At 40.6% G+C, this 19,218-nt stretch overlaps 1 protein-coding gene across 2 annotated transcripts in view; it reads left to right on the forward strand.

Annotated features, from left to right (window-relative positions):
* ANKRD46 (ankyrin repeat domain 46) overlaps positions 1-17,551 on the forward strand; it is a 38,796-nt gene extending 21,245 nt beyond the window's left edge. For both annotated transcript variants that reach the window (XM_089684643.1, XM_089684644.1), the window contains exon 5: positions 11,257-17,551. In XM_089684643.1, coding sequence (XP_089540769.1) covers positions 11,257-11,473 — 217 coding nt within the window. In that variant the 3' untranslated portion in view covers positions 11,474-17,551. The remainder of the gene's footprint in view (positions 1-11,256) is intronic.
* Positions 17,552-19,218: the final 1,667 nt, after the last annotated feature.

Here is a 19,218-nt window from a genome sequence, read left to right on the forward strand (position 1 = left end):
ATATAGGGCTAGTATTCTAATTCATTCTCAATCCATTAGCCACAAGAACTGCTGCAGGCCACCCTGTCAAACACCTTTACGTCCATGGACAAGAAAAAGTCTCTCTTAGAGTTTGTGGTCAGCCAATGGTGAACACTGAGTGATTTGATGGTATTATTGTGGGCTTCTCTAACAGGGATAAACCCTACTAAGATTTTTGTGTACAATTCAACATTGAGAGGGGAAACTGGTCTGTAATTTGTTACTTGTGTGGAATCTTTATTTTTTTTATGGATTACAGATATATGGGCTTCTAAAAAGTGAGCTGAAGGGTGTGGGTTATCTGCTAAAGAGTTAAATGCAGTGAGGCGATAGGGTGAGTGTCTGCAAAAACGTTTGTAATATGGCAGTCCATCTGCTCCCAGACTTTTGCAGGACTTCTGTTTCAGAGCTTGGGATGTTCCTCTGCCGGGACCTATGCTTCTATTACCTGCCTGGTTAACAGGCATGGTTGGTTGGCTGTGGTTCTCATTTAGGTTTTGGCTAGTCGGGCAAGTAGAGCTTTTGGTTGAAGTGGTCAAGAAGTTAGAGAGTTTTTCATAATAACATATGAACTGCTGCACAATATCTGTTGTCTTACAGTGAGCTGTCTCGTATTTGTCTTGGATAGAGTAGACGGTCATTTCCACTCCTTTAGCCTGTAGCATTTCATCCAACAGTTTGTCACTCTTATTGGCATGTTCACAAAACATTTTGACTAAGTGCAAACCTTCTGCAGGTTTGTTTTCCTAGTTCCTATAACAGTGCATTTATAGCCTGAATAAAATTCCAAAGGATGTTTTTGGTCTGCGTTTTCTTGTGAGCCACTTCCAGTGTTTGCAGACAGGTTGTAAGGGCAGCGATATGTGCAGGTTTCTCTTTTTTTACTTTGGAAGACAATGATACTCTTTCCATTGACTAAGGGCTCGTTCACCCTTGACTGTTTTTCCAACTCTTGCCAAACGCCCCTATAGCGGTTGACAAGCGTTGGTCCGGCGTTTGCGGAACGTTTAACGCTCCGCAAACGCCGCATGCGCGGTTTGGCGGCGGTTGCTAGGCATTTGCCGAGCGTTAAAAACGCCCCACAAACGCCTATAGTGATGTTTGAATGGTGTTAACGCTCTGCAAACACCCCACAAATGCGTCGCAACCGTACCGCAAACGCCAGCCGGGTGTTTGTGGAGCGGCACCATAGACTTGAATAGGAGGCTTCAACTCCTCCTGACTCGACCAAAGGCATCCGTTTTGCCGCGACGCTATGCAACGTGACGCTAACGCTCCCGTGTGAACAGCACCATGTGCTGCAATGTGCAGAATTTTCACAGGCGTTTGGGAAACAGTAAAAACGCTTCAAAAACGCCTGTCTGCCGCTTGCAAACAAGGCTAGTGTGAACGTAGCCTAAGAGTGGAAGTGTCTGGAGTGTCATTAATGGCAAAGTATTCTCAAAGTTTAGTTTGGAGGGTCTGTAGGTTAAGGGGATTACTCTGTTAAAGAAGGGTTAAACCGTCACAAGTTGAGGTGTTCACAGTCTGGGAAGAGTAAAATCATTGTAGTAGGATGGTGATCAGAGGTGAGCATTGGTTCATTGGTTAACAACTATAGGTAAGTTAAAGTGATTGTAAATCTTAAATTTTTTTTTTGTTGTGCAATGGTATGGGTATGAAGGAGGATCCTGTGGCACACAAGGTTTTTTACATTATGGACAGAATGCATGCGGGTAAAACAATCTTAAGGCTTTAGGACATTTAAGTCCGGTTGAGAAAGCAAAAAGTAATCCAGTCTGGAGTGTTTTTGGTGTGGCAGGGGAAAAGATTGTGTAATCTTTCATGTTCCGGTGTAATGTCCGCCAGGGTAGAGATTTGATTTGTTGTAATATAGAAGAGGTCCCATTGGAAGAGTCCAAGAGTCGTTTGAGCAGGGAATTCAAGTCACCCCCTTCAATTAGCAGCCCATATTTGAACGTGGGTAGGAGGTCATATTTACTTGATTTTTAACCTTTTTCTTTTTTCTTTTTTATTTTACTTTACATTTCTTTAGTTGCTTCCTGGTTTTTGGTCTAGGCCAAAATTATGTTATACATCCCAGGAGTCTTCTCGGGCAATTTTTTTCTTTCATCTGGAGGAGGGCTTTCTCAGCTAAGCACACCCTGCCTATCTGCCTGCCTGAGTTAAGGGCAGATGGATTCCAGAAAGTAGCCACAGCTAGAAATGCTAGGAGGGTGTTTTTCAAAGTGATTTCACAATAAAATAAAGCATGGAGGCCTGGTTGGGTGGGTGCGTTTGGTGTGAATATTAACACGAATCAAATAGCATTTTCAGTTTATGGAGCTTAGATAAAGTGTATTTCTACTTTGATTTGGATACAACTTGCACGGCCTGTATCTCTGAATATTTTAAAAATGCCGCTTTTACAGAAGGTAACCTCTGCATCTATCATCATATACATGTGTTAGCTAGGTTTGGGACAGGTTTGACTTTTTTATTATAGCAAGTCTATTGCTAATATAAAAGTCCGCTTCTTAAACCAGAGAGACCAGTCTAAGCTGGTGTTCACAGTGAGGGTGACCTTTGATTTTTACCTCTCTTGGGCTAATGTGTAACACTCTTCTCAAATCTTATGGGTGAGTTAAAGTTAATCATATATTCCAGTATATTACCAATCCAAGAGGGTATTTATTTAAAGTCTATGTAAACTTTAACAATAGGTTTTTTCCCTATATGCTCTCTTTTGGTTACACCATTGAGAACTTTTTATTATATATTTCAGAAGTGCAAAAAAAAAAGAGCTGTTTGTTCAACAAGATATCATGTGAGCTGATAACTTCCTGTAACTCTGCCTTTGGACTATTAGCGTCGTTCCCTGCTATCTCCATGGACTACAAAACACCTCCCCATGTTATGCAGAGGAGAGGGAGATGTTATGTAGTCCTAACACACTCCCTGTCCAAGGGTCACAGCACTGCTCAGTACGGTTGCCGCCCTAGGACAGGAAGTGTATTAATAGCAGGATTACCAGGTGAAAATAACGGGGGAAAAGTATGAAAAAGAAAACAAATGCAGCCACCATATTTAAGGACTGGTAAGCTGCAATACTATCAATTTTTATTTTTGTAGGTTTAGGTACTCCTAAAACAAAACATTCTCATAATTTTTTTTTTTTTCTATGGCACTGACCCTGTTTTTCTGCAGCACATTTTTAAAGAACATTGAGATCATTCCCTTTAAAGGAACATTGATTCATACTTCTTACATTGAATGCTATGTATTATCCATAGAACTCAGGGTTCCGTACTGTTCCCAAAGACGTATAATAAAAGATGTCGATTTTGATTCAGTTGTGAATGGAATGGCTGGTATGTCTAGCAAGAATGGATATACCTCCTGTCCACATAATTCAGCTGCAGCACCATCTACTGGTGAAACCGGGTGTAGTAGTAAGACTGTTCACATATGTGCGCACTTTGTGTTCTCATTATGATTCTTTTATTAGGCAAAAACCCTGCCAAACATCATAAAGCTTTGTTTTTATTGCCAGAGAAGTGCCAAAATGTTAGGATATAATTTTAGAGGACAAATTCACTTAAAAAAATAAATGCACATTTTTTTTGCAGAACATTACATAGCAGATCAGCAAATTGTAAGTGCAATGTCAGGCTCCTGCAGACTCTCAGTACAGCTGTCTGCTTGTACCTCCTGTACGGGCAAGCAGTTACTGAAGAGCAGGAAGAATTAATGGACTACAAGAGCACTCACCAGCACCCTTGCAGTTAATTGAGAACTGCAAGCCATCTTTTGCGGTGGAAGATGGCTGCAAATGAACGACATGGCTGTGCGGGTGCAGCCCTGCACAGCTGCTCTATTTTTAAATTGTGACAGTGAGTGCGGAGAGAAGGTCCCCTGCCTGCTGTCACGGGTACAGGCAGGTGCTCTTTAGTACATGTTGCACCCTATATACAGATGCAACATATAGCTAAAAGTGAACTTGGCCTTTAAAAGGCACTACATTATAAATTAAAACACCTCATGCAGTTTTTTTTTTTTTTTAACAAATTCTCCTGAACTCAACCTAATAAAAGCCTATGTGTCCATGTACACAATTGCTTTTACCAGAGTTTAGGAGCTGCAGAGCTTAGAGGCAGCAAAACGGTCCACTCCTGAACACAGAAGAATCACGTTCAGGAGAGGAGTGCTTTTACTGAAAAGTGCCCAACGCAGCAAAAATGCACCTAAATGCATCTAAACACACCTAAATGCTAGGCACATTTAGCACTTCAGAGTTTATTTTAATGGCCAGAATGAATTTAAATTCTGGCCATTGAAATAAATGCCCAGACTCCAAACACTGCTTAACTCGCCTAAACTGGTTTGAAAAAATCTAGCTTAAGTGAGTTTATAACACAGATTTTTTTTTTCCTGCCAGGAGAAATAGCATTTAAAATAAACCAGTGTGCATGAGGCCTTAGATTCAGATGGAAGCAGTGATTCCATGAATATGTTTGGTTTTATTACCCCACACCTAGCATATGTGTGTGGACAATGGCTACTTCCATATGAGTGTTCCCACATCGGTTTTTTACTTTTAATATTTTTTAAGATCAGTATATATACTATATGTATATATGCCCTCAGCATAACGCAAGTCATTTTGTATTTTCCATTTAGTGGCACAGCATAGCAGTGCAGATCTGTAAAGAAGCAGCTGAGATGTCTGTCATGTAATCAATTTTTGTTGCAGCATACAGTGCTGTTGAAAATTATTTGCCCCCTTCTTTATATTTCATTTATTTATTTTGCGTATTTGTCACACTTAAATGATTAAGATCCTCAAATTTCAATATTACACGAGTAAGTACAAAATGCATTTTTTTAATTATTTCATTTTTAAGAGAAAAAAAGCTGTCCAAACCTGTCTGGCCCTGTGTGAAAAAGTATTAGCCCCCTAAATCTAATAACTGGTTGTGCCACACTTGACGGCAACAACTGCAATCAAACATTTGCAATAATTGGCAATGAGTCTTTTACATCGCTGTGGAGGAATTTTGGCCCACTCTTCTTTGCAGAATAGATTTAAATCGGCCACACTGGAGGGTTTTTAAACATGAATGGCCTATTTAAGATCATGCCACAGCATCTCAATTGGATTTAAGTCTGTTCTTGGACTAGGCCACTCCAAAACCTTAAGTTTGTTTTTTTGAGACGTTAAGAGGTGGACTCGTTGGTGTGTTTCGGATAATTGCCCTGCTGCATAACCCAAGTGCACTTGAGCTTGAGGTCACGAACTGATGGCCGGACAATCTCCTACAGGATTTCCTGGTAGAGAGCAGAATTCATGGTTCCATCAATTATGGCGAGTCGTCCAGGTCCTGCAAAGCAGCCCCAGACCATCACACTACCACCACCATGTTTGACTGTTGGTATGATGTTCTTTTTATGCAATGTTGTGTTAGATGTAACACCAGATGTAATGGGATACACACCTTCCAGAAAGTTCAAATTTTGTCTCATCATTCCACAGAATATTTGTCCGAAAGTCTTGGGGATAATCAAGATTTTTTTTTGGCAAATGTGAGATGAGCCTTTGTGTTCTCTTTGGTCAGCAGTAGCTTTCGCCTTGAAACTCTCTCATGGATTCCATTTTTCCTCAATCTTTCTTATTGTTGAATGAACAATTACTTTTTCACATAGGGCAAGGCAGGTTTGGACAGCTTTTTTTTCCCTTAATAAATGAAATAATTATTTTAAAGACTGCATTTTGTATTTACTTGGGTTATCTTTGAGTAATATTAAAATTTGTCTGATGATCTGAATTATTTAAATGTGACAAAAATGCAAAAAATAAAAAAATCAGGAAGGGGGAAAATACTTTTTCACAGCACTGTGTATTTAATAAGGATGCTTAGTGACTTGTATGTCATTATGGGTTAGCCATTGTCCTATCAACCATGAAAGTCCTAGAACACACTAACAGAGCCACTGGTCATCCATTCTCTAACCCATGTTAGTGTATCTCCACACCTTAAGATGCACCCCTTAGCAATGCCATTGTTTATGCAAAGGACCTCCTTTTGTGGGGTTGCTTTTCTCAAGTACCCTTTTGGTATCTGACCATTATTTAGCTTTTATTGTGTTGTGTTCTTAAAGTGATAGTAAAGCCTAATTATTCCTAAAAATGCTCCCCCCCCCCCCTCCTAACTACTCTGCCTATCCTGTATCAAAAAAGATTTGTATACTTTTTAAACTCAGTCCAGTTACGTGATCCTGTAACTCCGGCTACCCTGTGTAAGGGAGTGTTCAACAACAGTTGTGGTTTCCAAGATTTGTGACATCATCTGTAAGCTCCCATGGCCCAGCTGTTGTCAGTGCTCCCTCTTCTCCCCTGCAGCAGCTGCTCACTGACACAGAGGAGCCAGAGCTGCTGTATTACATCACCAGACCAGATTAAAAATAGGTAAGTACACAGTTTTTTTTTTATCAGAGTATATACGATGTTCACGGTCCCTCTTATAATGCAATAGTGCCACACATCGTTGCAGCGTTCTGTAATCCCGCCAACCCAGTGTACTCCTTCTGCCTGAATCAAAATTACTGCTCAGGCAGAGAGCTGTGCTATCCGACATTCAGGGCTGCATTAATACATCCCCAAGCCCTTGCCGTCACAGTACATGGCAATGAGATGGCAGTCATGTGACTGAGAAGAAACTATTTCAAAAACATTTTATTTATAATAGATATTTTTACAGCACTGGCAATTTGCACAGCATGTTACGTACTGTACATTAACATCTTTCCCTGCCATCAAGTAGCTTCCTACTACATATGCGTGCATACACATGCCAGGGACAGAAGACAATAAACTCGCCAGCATGTCTTTTGGAGTGTGGGAGGAAACCCAAAGGAAACCCACACAGGCACAGGGAGAATTTGCAAACTCCATGCGTTATTTTGTTAAAACAAAAATGGTTAGAAAATTATTAGTATATATGTCAAAGGTACACTGTTTAGTTTATAAACATTGCCTTCATGTCTGATTTAAACATTATCACTTGTTGGGTCCAAATTTTAGCTATTAGTATAAGCTCTAGTATTCTTTATTTCTAAAAAGCAAGATATGGGTGTGGTGGTTAATACACCTTCCCCTATCCTTTAAACAATATCATAAACTCCATTAGTAAAGTTTGTGAGATCAAAAAGATGCACATAGTATTGTGATTCAAACGCTACTATGTACAAAAAATTCATGCAAATATATGAGGGTTCATCAAAAACTTTCCACACTTTCACAGCCATTTTCACCACAGCGTGACAACTACTATACTAAACTGCAAGATCAGCCAGCTTGGCAGGCAGACTAGTCACATGACACTCTCAGACATGATCAATTACTACTTCTTTTGCCCTTACCGTTTCCAAAGAAAATATGAAATTGCGGAAACTTTTGAAGACCCCTCATGTAATAATGAAATCCCATAAACTGCATCATAATAGTGCCATAAAGTGTCTCTTCTGCTTATTTCATAAAAGTTCAAAAGTGGCAAAAAATAATGTGCAGTATTCACTCCAGTTTTGTGCTCCCCTCCACACACCGCACTCACCAGCCATCCATGACCTCTTATTTTTTTAGATGGGTCTAATAGCTCATTTGCCTCTCCACCAAGCTCCTCTCTCTCCTCTCTTGGGGATGTATCCAGATGCCGTTCTCTCCTCTAGAAACTGATGCGAGAGGACATGGAACAAAACCAAAAATGCGCCCAATAGTATATTACCATTTATTTACTGAAAGTTACAAATCTTTAGGAACACTTACACTCAATAAATGCTTGGTAGTCACAAGCTTAATACGCATTTGTTATATATCTCAGAAATTGATTACATAGTATTGTTTGAATCACACATCTTACTGATTGTCCAAACTTTACTAATGGAGTTTGATTATATTGTTTAAAGGATAGGGAGAGGTGTATTGTAGTGCCACACCCACATCTTTAGTATATAATATGTTTTTTTTGCACATAGCAGTTCATTGATTGCACAAATTGTATTGGTGGTGTTTATGATAATGTTTAAAGAATAGGGGGAGGTGTATTGTAGCACTGTACACATATTCTGCTTTCCTATAATGTGCCACCATTGTTTTTGAGTTTTGCAGTTTTTGAATACAACCCCATGGTGCAGGATATATTTTTATCATCTCTTATTTAGTGGCCTCATGTTCATTATCCGATGTAACCAGTAGATGTCTCTAGCAAGTCATCTGGTGTGTAATGTCTTGCACACAAGCCAGAGAATTGTGACAAATTGAAGATGTTTGATACATACAGCACACTGGGAAAGAGCTGTGTATATTACATGTCTGAAATCCCAAATCTATATTGGAGTGTGTATGAGCGCGTGTATGCAAGTATGTGTGTGCGTGTGCGTGTGTGTGTGTATATATATATATGTATGTATGTGTGTGTATATATGTGTGTGTGTGTGTGTGTGTGTGTGTGTGTGTATATACAGTCATGGCCGAAATTGTTGGCACCCTTGATATTTCTCCAGGAAATCATGTATTTCTCACGAAACGTATTGCATTAACACATGTTTTGCTATACACATGTTTATTCCCTTTGTGTGTATTGGGACAAAACAAAAAAAGGGAGGAAAGAAAGCAAATTCGACATAATGTCACACAAACCTCCAAAAATGGGCTGGACAAAAGTATTGGCACCCTTTCACAACTGCGGATAAATAAGAATGTTACAAGCATGTGATGCTCCTGTAAACTCACCTGGGGCAAGTAACAGGTGTGGGCAATATAGAAATCACACCTGAAAGCAGATAAAAAGGAGAGACGTTCACTTAACCTTTGCATTGTGTGTCTGTCTGTGCCACACTAAGCATGGACAACAGAAAGAGGAGACGAGAACTGTCTGAGGACCTGAGAACCAAAATTGTGGCAAAATATCAACAATCTCAAGGTTACAAGTCCATCTCCAGAGAACTAGATTTGCCTTTGTCCACAGTGCGCAACATTATCAAGAAGTTTGCAACCCATGGCACTGTAGCTAATCTCCCTGGTCGTGGACGGATGAGGAAAATTGATGAAAGATTGCAACGCAGAATAGTCCGGATGGTGGATAAGCAGCCCCAAACATGTTCCAAAGACATTCAAGCTGTCCTGCAGGCTCAGGGAGCATCAGTGTCAGCGCGAACTATCCGTCGACATTTAAATGAAATGAAACGCTATGGCAGGAGACCCAGGAGGACCCCACTGCTGACACAGAGACATAAAAAAGCAAGACTACAGTTTGCCAAAATGTACTTGAGTAAGCCAAAAGCCTTCTGGGAAAACGTCTTGTGGACAGATGAGACCAAGATAGAGCTTTTCGGTAAAGCACATCATTCTACTGTTTACCGAAAACGGAATGAGGCCTACAAAGAACAAAACACAGTACCTACGGTAAAATATGGTGGAGGTTCAATGATGTTTTGGGGTTGTTTTGCTGCCTCTGGCACTGGGTGCCTTGACTGTGTGCAAGGCATCATGAAATCTGAGGATTACCAAAGGATTTTGGGTCGCACTGTAGGGCCCAGTGTCAGAAAGCTGGGTTTGCGTCCAAGATCCTGGGTCTTCCAGCAGGACAATGACCCCAAACATACGTCAAAAAGCACTCAGAAATGGATGGCAAAGAAGCGCTGGAGAGTTCTGAAGTGGCCAGCAATGAGCCCAGATCTAAATCCCATTGAACACTTGTGGAGAGATCTTAAAATTGCTGTTGGGAAAAGGTGTCCTTCCAATAAGAGAGACCTGGAGCTGTTTGCAAAGGAAGAGTGGTCCAAAATTCCGGGTGAGAGGTGTCAGAAGCTTATTGATGGTTATAGGAAGCGACTGATTTCAGTTATGTTTTCCAAAGGGTGTGCAACCAAATATTAAGTTAAGGGTGCCAATACTTTTGTCCAGCCCATTTTTGGGGTTTTGTGTGACATTATGTCATATTTGCTTTTCTGCCTCTGTTTTATATTTGTTCCAATACATACAAAGGGAATAAACATGTGTATAGCAAAACATGTGTTAATGCAATACCTTTTTTGTGTGAAATACTTGATTTTCAGGAAAAATATCAAGGGTGCCAACAATTTCGGCCATGACTGTATATATGTATGTATGTGTGTGTATATATGTATGTGTGTGTGTGTGTGTATATATATATATATATATATATATATATATATATATTCGTTCAACCTTTTTCTGCAGAGAAAATAAAGGGTCTCCTGCACCTGGCAAACTAGCATTGATGGTGTGGGTGTTGATGACAATGTACGTAGATTTTTAGTGCCAATTCACACTATATGCGGTGACAGACATTTTATCACATGGTAAAACATCTGTCCATGCAGGGACACACAGAAAACAATTGTTTCCCTTGTGTCCCATTCACACTGCAACGTAGCCTAGTGCTATGTTATAATAAAGACATGCTGCATTTTATCGCAACGCACCTGGCCGAATTGCCCTGCAATGTCAGGCAGTGCAGTGCATCACACTTTTCGACATTGTAGTTAATGAAGTGTATGTTTTGTACACTTCAAATAAAGCTTGTACCAAAAAAAAAACCACAAGGAGCTGTGCGGTGTGCAGAATTGTGCACCACACTGCCCCCCTAGCACAACCGGCAACGCAGAGCTCTGCAATTTATCCACTATACGTTGTCAATTCACCCTTAAGCTGGCCATACTGTGATCATTTTTTGCAGGCTGAACAGTAAAAGGTAACATACTCCTTCATTCACACTGTACAACATAGGTCTCATGCTGCTCATCTGAACGGATGTGGCTACTTTCTGCCAACAATGTTCTGCTTGGCTACTTCACTTTTACTGTTGGGATGTCAGGCAACAGGGCCCCCCACTGAGCAAATTTCCTGGGGAACAGGCTCAAATTTGTACAGTATATAGCCAGCTTTAGTTATTGGGGCTGATTATTTCACAGTAACAAAAATGCACTGAATTATCAACATGCCTCTATCTTTCATGCCAACATGGAATAGCAGCCAATCAGATTCCGACTTTTTCACCAAGTGTCATTTTCCAGTGGAAGTTTGAAAATGATTGGCTGTCGTATGGCAAAGGATGATAAACCTTTCATTCCCTCATTCTGCATCTCCACTTACCTTGCTTTTCCTGCATGTGATGTGTTGTGTGCATATATTGGATATTTGCTGTGTGTTTTCTGACTTGTCTGCTTCTTTTACAGCGCTATGGAAAGCCATTCCCTCCTGAATCCAAACTTGCAGCAGGGGGAAGGAGTCCTGTCCAGCTTCCGCACCACTTGGCAGGAATTTGTGGAGGATCTGGGATTCTGGAGGGTGCTCCTCCTCCTTATTGTCATTGCTCTGCTTTCTCTCGGCATAGCTTACTATGTCAGCGGAGTACTGCCATTTGTGGAGAATCAGCCTGAACTAGTCCATTAGGGCAGTGGTGCTTCCCACCTGCCATCTTTTTCCAGCACTGGCCAGATTTTGGTCCCTGCTCTCCTAGATTGGACTTGTCTTAATCACCCTTTCTTTGTTAACTATTTAGAAGGACTTCAGGAAGCTTCTTGTTCACATGAAGAGTTATTGAAGGGATGGACTTCCTTTGGAATTTGGACACAGAATCTAAAGCAATGGAGTTGTTCCTTATCATGGTGGCTTGGCAACATCGGGAAAACCAGGTTGTTGGTTGACTCATCAAGTGGCCCATAGGTTTCCAGTGTAAATGGTCATTTGTGTTTTCACAAACATTTCATTCTTTTTCCAGAAGTGTTAAAACTGATATTCGGTTATATATTGTTTTGTGTCTCTATAATGGTTTTCTTTTGTTTACTTATTTCTTTTAATCAGCAATCTTGTGATATCTATGTTAACATGTCTTCAGTACAAATCTGAGAAAGGTTTAAAAGGTCAGTCTACCCCAGCTGATAATACACTTCATGGTAGCAGGAGAGGTAAAGGTAAACTTATCAGTATGGCCTAGTTCACGTAGGCGGCAGCAGAATGCAGGTGACAGGCACCTGGGAATGATGTCGCCTCCACACCACATCCTTTAACTCTGAAAAGGCTGCACCATTTACTGACGTTTGGTGGATGTTCTGCTCACTGAACATGACTGAGGGTTTCATATTTGCCAAGGCATATGTACAGCACTGAACTGGTGCATGTTCTACTTGAGGGAAGTGATAAAATTGCAACTCCACCTCCTGTTTATTCCAGTGCCCTGGCTGCCCTTGTGAGTGAGGCCAAATTGTTTAAAAAAAAAAAAAAAACTTGTTTCTCTATAGTATATAAATAAATCTATGTATTGACATGTAAGCAGCCACATTAGTTCACTATGTATGCAAACGCTGCTTCCTTCTTGATAACCTGGCTTCTTGGCTCATCTGTTTGTGATGCGTTCAGTACACTCTATAACATTAACAGAGCTTTTTTCCAGCAGTCAATAATGTATGTCTGAACCCTAGAACAAAGATTTTATATATTGCAGCTTACCAGTCCCTATATCTGGTGGCTACATTTGTTTTCTTTTTTCTGCAAGTACAGAAAAATACCAATTGATCTCTTCTTAAGTTCTTGCAACTTCCTGTGAACTGAAGTCTCAAATAATGTTATCAGCTTTCTTGGCTATCTTCGGTGAACTACAATTCAATTTCACTCTATATAACGGAGTCCAAATCAGGAGAGCATTCTGTGTGACAACACTGTTCCTTTATAAATACAGTTCAAGGAATTTGCTTTGTCATCCCACCCAGAAAGTATGTTACTGGCACGATCAAAAGGTAAAAATAAAGGAAAAAGAAAACCAATATTACAATAGAATGTTAATGCAACTACTACTGAGTACTGGTAAGTTGCAATGTGTAAAATGTTTGTTTTTGGTTTAGATACTCTGCATGCTAATAACATTCCCTTATATATAGATGACCAGTAAAGGGAGAATTTACAAATCTGTGTGCAAAAATTAAAATACAGGACAGCAAACAGAATAACATTATACATTTCTTTTACATACATTTTACAGTAATAACACAAAATGCGTTCTTAAAGTGGTTCTGAAGCCTTAAGGTTTTTTACCTTAATGCATTCAGTCCCTTCAGGCTCCGCATACTTAGCTGAGCCCCATCGCAATCCAACATTGTGCATGCTGTGTCCCTCTTCACAGGGCAGATCCATAGCACCAGGAGCCATTGGCTCCCACTGCTGTCAAACACTGTGATGTGCGGGGCGGGACTGTGCCCCTCTGTCTTTGTCTCTGGATGCAGACAGCAGGGCTCGGGAGCTAGCCCACTGTTCTCTTAGGAAATGGCTTTCTTTTGGGGCACTGGCTGAAGAGGAAGGAGCCAGGAGCGCTGTTGGGGGACCCGAGAAGAGGAATGATTGCACAGAGCAGGCAAGTATGACATGTTTGTTATTTGAATTAAAAACAGCCAAAGCTTTATAATCACTTTTATGTCTGTCAAGGAGTTCCTAGGTTTTCACACCTGGTGTGGCAGTTGCACGGGGGCATAACTCTCCTTTCATTAATATGATGGTCACTGGTGCTTCACGTGTGGTGAGATTATTTGCAGTGTAGGACACTTTGTTGCCTTCATGTATGGCAATCTTAACTTGGGATTAGTTAGAATGTTTTAGTTAAATTCCCCTTTTGTTTCCAAAGAGTCACAGTTCAGACTCCTTGCAGATCCAGCAATTCGCACTAGATCTGCCTTTGGCAGATGTGCATGGAGTCCCTCCATGGTTGAAGTATTTCCTATGCCAACATGGACCAGGGCTTTGTTTAAAGCTTAATGCCAAGCAGGTGTAAAAAACACCAATGAATGCAGTTATGTCTTCATTAAAATTATTGTATTTTTAAAAGCAGCTAGTGTAAACAACTGAATTCATCATTCATTTATCTTGCAACACTCTAAAAACAGCATTCAGACTTGGAGAAGGAGAGGCAGCGATAAGAACCAGTCAGAAGTGCTGTATACAAATGAGCTGATGAGGAACATGCTGACAGAAGGATAGAGCAGAGTAACATATCAGGTTGCTGCTGCCTAGGTAATGTGTAATTGCAGCCTAGGAGTATGGAGGTAACCTTGTTTTAGTACTTAACTGCAAAAGAGAAAATTCAGGTTATCAGTCTGACTGTGTTGCCCAGTAGGAATATCTAAATCTCAAGACTAGATGAATAAAAATACAAATCATTTGACCTGTAAAAGAGCACTTATATATGTATTTTGTGTATTTATTTAGAAATTTAATTTTAATGAAGCGGCAGTAGAAGTGGAAAGCCACATCTAGATCAACCTGCACACCTTTTGATGAACTCCTTGGGAACCCTGAGTTCTGGGTTTCTAAGATATGGAAATGGTTCCTGAAATCCAAGGTCTGGTCTGCCACCTTGTGTGTCTTTCCAGGCTTGCTGCTACTGTGATAACCCATTGGGACATGTGGGACTGAATACCAGAGTTCCAAGTTCAGATATTGAAGCCTGTATTTACTTAAAAGAGAATTATGAACCCTACATATCATGTGGGTCACAGGAGTGCACTTACATTTGTTTTCCTGTGACCCACTATCCGCTGATATGGCAGAGCCACTCCAGGCTCTGGAAGGATCCTACCAATATTGTCAAGAGTCCTCCCAGTTGCATGATTGACAGCTGGCTCCACCTCTAAGTGACTGACAGTCACTGCTCTCTGCTCTGAGTCGACCAAGAACTGAGTGATCAGTGATCATATGATTGTTCAGTTCTCGGGCTTAGAGCCGTCTTGGGACAGCTGCAGCACAGAGGTGAGTATGGATGTTTGATTTCACCTTTTAAAGAGGAAATTCACCTAACTGTGTGAAAACTAAACCGAGTACTGCAGCTGCTGACTTTAAACTCCTCCATACTACCTCTCGGTGGCCCTTGAAGTGTGCATTAATGCCAGAAAATGGAGCGGCTTCTCGATCACATGACCACTGTGGTTGGATCTCACAGTGGTCACCTAATCAGGAGCCCACAATTCTTTTCTCTGACTTCAGGGCTTCTGAGAAGGGAATTATTATCCTGAAATGTGTGTGTGAACACCTCTAGGTGTTGCTTTGTACTCCATTTAGAGTATTCAAGCTATGCACTCTTTACTGTAATTAACAGGAATGACCGTGGACATGCAGGATCCTGCACCATTTCAGCAGTTTGCCTCAGCTCAGAGTAGGGTCTTTGTGGACCTTTTGCCTCCATGTCACATCAAGTCATAATAATGAAACCCTGAAAATTTCCTAAGGTTGGTGGCTGGGGTAGAATGTCCCCAGTGTCCAGCTATCTATAACCTGCAAAAAAGTGAGAATCCCCCATCTTAACTGTAAAAGTGTCCTTTTTTTCCTTTTTTTCTGAACAGCTAGTTCAGAGAGGTGTGTTCTGTTTAGGCGTGTCATTGGTTAGGTGACGTATTTAGTACTTTATAATGCTTCCGTGTAAACAAACTGCCTCTGTACCATAAGCATGGATGGCTGACATCACTCAATGCGTTTTGTGCCATTCACTCTTTCCTGACTTCTGACAGAGGAGGGACCAATCCACTGCAACTAAATCTATTGCAGTGAATGGTTTTTCCCATTTTCATGCAGCTCAGCAGAGAAGCCTTGCATACAATGTTATAAAATAATTATATTAAAGTATACTGTATGTAAACCCAATCACTACAATATCATATGAACATTAAAATGTTTATGTAATTTCAAAAGTTGTTTTAATATTTTTTTAATCTGTAGCTTTTTATTAAATTAACACCTAGTGATCCTGCTATGATGCTCCTTGTTCAGGCACTTCCTGTTATTGGGCGACAACACTCTGTCCCTGTCTCCCAGTTGTGCTCTTCAGTTGTCAGTGTATCAAGTGGGCTTCTGGTGGAGACTACAAGTGGCTGGTTTAACACATACATTAAGCAGGCATGGTCCACTGTTGTCACCATCAGGAAACCCATCCATTATACAACCATCATTGGAGTGCATGTAACCAGAAACAGGCTTATGTAGTTAAGGATGAAAAAAAGATAAAAAAACAAGTATTTTATTTCTAAAAAAAAAAAGCAAAAAAAACTATATAAGATACACAGTGCTTTAGCAAACCTACTTTTATTAATAGGTCTGCTGTGTGTCACTCATCTGACTTTATCCTTTGGAGTTCTATTAGTTACCACAAATAACTGTTAATTATTACATCACCTTGTGAATGATCCTGCAGTCTCTTGGGACCTGTCATGTGTCCCAAGAGGCTGCAGGGAGAGGAGGGGAGAGCCTAACCTGTCAAAATGCCAATTTTAACAGAGGAGGAGGGATGAGGAGGAAAAAAGGAACTTCCCCTTTTTGGTGAAGTTCTGCTTTAAGCAGTCCATAGATGGTACAAGTGGAAAGAAAGAAAATCGCTTGATTCCCCTATCAACACAGTCATGTTCATGGGGGTATGCCTTCAGGTGAGCTATTGTGTTCTGCCAGCAGGAAGCCTTCCCGGCCGGCATAACCCAATAATCACTGCTAGTGGCTATAGCCACCAGAAGTACTTGCATACAAAAAAATCTGACAGGTTGTACTGAAGTCAATCGATGGATCGGCTTCAGTACAACCAGCCTGCCCATAGATGGATCGAATCTCAGTTGGTCCAGGCAGAACCAGCTAAGATTTGATCCTTCTATAGCCAGCTTTAGATTTCTCCATGATATAAACTAATTTAAACGTAATGCAGGAAGAAAGGGACCCCTTGTAATAGCTGTGGCAGATCTGGAAACTTTTGAAGAAATCTCAAGAGGAAAAAAACCAGGAGATCTAAATCGTCAACATTTTCCAAAAACCGAAATGTCATTTTTCAGTTGGCTGATGCATATTATATTATGTGTTTTTTTTTATAATAAGGTCACAATACAGTGGATTAGAAAGCTAATATTACACAAGTTGTAAAACGAATTGTAATAGGTTGTTACGAGCTAACACACCATGTATGGTGCTCTTTAGAACAGCTAGACTGTTAACATTTTGTGATCCTTCCACCATTCCTCAGCTCTCTGAATGAGCTTAAGAAAATTTCATAAAGCATCACGATTGCAGATCTGCAGTGTGTCCAGACCCTATCCCAGCTACTTAAATCATAACTGCTGATTCCACCACACAAATGGGGTTTTTGATGAAGCTTAATAGCCAATCAGATTTCACTATACTGTTGTCTGTAAAAGGAGACCTTTGGTAAGGGTCTGGATGAATAAAGATTATGTATATAAAGCCTTTTCCACAATTTTACAGCCCAAATACAATAATTGTTTTTGTATAGAAAATTTCAACAGTATTTATTTATGTGTTGTTTTAGTTGTTGTTGTTATTCCTGATTTTTCTGATATTGTAACTATAACTCTTATGTATGAAAATACTTAGCTTTTTTGTTAGATGTTTGCATTTTCTTTTTGTTTTGTAGCTGCAAAATGTAAATTTTCAGTCATTATGTTGCAACGTGTTTCTGTAAAGATTTAAGAATATATAAAGGTGTTGAATCCTTCAGTTGTGAACCTCCTGACTCTCTTCCATTTTAATTTTCCCACACTAGGCAGATGTTAAAGGGAACTTATGGATTTTCTGCAGTGCTGCTGGTTTAGATTTGCAGTTCACCTTGCAGAGTCCTGATCAAAGTAATTGGACCCACTGATATATGTGGGGTTTTCTTGATTTATCTTGAGGAAGACTTAGACCTTGTTCACACTGATGGGTGCGTGGCCCCGAATGCACTCTCTGTGTGTGGGCCGCACACGCAGTCGCACAGCTGTCGGATTGTGAGCAGCGGCTGTGCAAGTGCAGCTGCTGCGCACCAATTGACATGAATGGACTGCCGGCACAGGCATGCATGGAACACCTGCATATCCCCATATGGGTAAGCACAGCCCTCATAGGGACTCATGCTTAAGTATGCCCATGTGAACAAGGCCTTGGGACCTAGGAGTGTGCTAGACCAGGGAGTGCTTATGGGAAGCTTAATTGGAAAAGCAACCAACCAAAGCCTTGAATAAAGCCAGGGAGAGTGTAAGTTATACCCTTTTTCAGTTGTCTTTGCTCAGGTCTAATGACATCATGGGGTTTATTTACTAAAGCTGGAGAGTGCAAAATCAGGCTCACTTCTGCATAGAAACCAATCAGCTTCCGGGTTTTGTTGGCAAAGCTTAATTGAGCAAGCTGAGATTAGAAGCTGATTGATTTCTATGCAAAAGTGAGCCTGATTTTACACTCTGCAGCTTTAGTAAATAAATCCCCATGGGTCCTCTGTGTCCTTAACTTTACATGGCAAAGTCTAAATACTGTAGAGAGAGGCTTCATAATAACATGGCATGGCTTGCTGCAGTAGCCCAAGGCAGGTGGTAGGGCCATGACACACTGGGCGTCTTTCAACCTAGAGGAGGATAGGTGGCCATGATCTATAGCAGTTAGTCTGTGGGACATTTTGAACCTTTGTTTAATCTGAAGATAGGCTTTCAATTAGAACTTTTTTTTTTTCATTTTGGATAGAGTAAGGTAGGGTATAGACAAAGGGGCGCAGGAAGCCTCGTAGCATAATACCGTTTTTATTGAAAGTAAAATAAAAGCAAAAGTAAGCAAAAAGTAAATTATTGTACTCACAGAAGGGAGTAATATGAGGAACCACGAGTCAAAGTCCAGAGCATGGTGTGTGGGAGACAGAGAAGGAGCTGCAGCTAAACTGAGGAACATGAACCTGGCATCCAGTGTAAGGGAAAGACTAGATTGCCCCAGCTGCCACTGGACTCCTCACATGGTGATGGGATACGCAATCCGAGGGGACACACTTCCTCCAGTCTCTCTTTTTTTTCTACCTTTTTTAGGGTAGGGTTATAACATCTCTCAGGGGTTTTTTTGTCCATCCATACCTTATTAGGGAGATTTCCCTTTCACTTCCTGTCCCAAGTCCAAAATGGTAAGTGAGAGAAAATCCTTCCAAAGTGAGGGAATACCTGGTTGCCCCCAGAACTAGCATCCCATTGGAACATTTCCTATCTATTCCTGTCTTGGAAACAACCCAAAATTTGGGATTTCATTTTCTTTCAATTTTAATGTTAATGGTAAACAAGACACATAGGGGGATAATTACTAAAACTGGTGCACACAGAATCTGGTAAAGCTGTGCGTAGTAATCAATCAGCTTCTAACTTCAGCTTACTCAG

This window comes from Staurois parvus, unplaced genomic scaffold (assembly GCF_062004578.1).
Source record: "Staurois parvus isolate SC_StPar_1 unplaced genomic scaffold, SC_StPar_1.0 ptg000351l, whole genome shotgun sequence".
Classification (NCBI taxonomy): Eukaryota; Metazoa; Chordata; class Amphibia; order Anura; family Ranidae; genus Staurois; species Staurois parvus.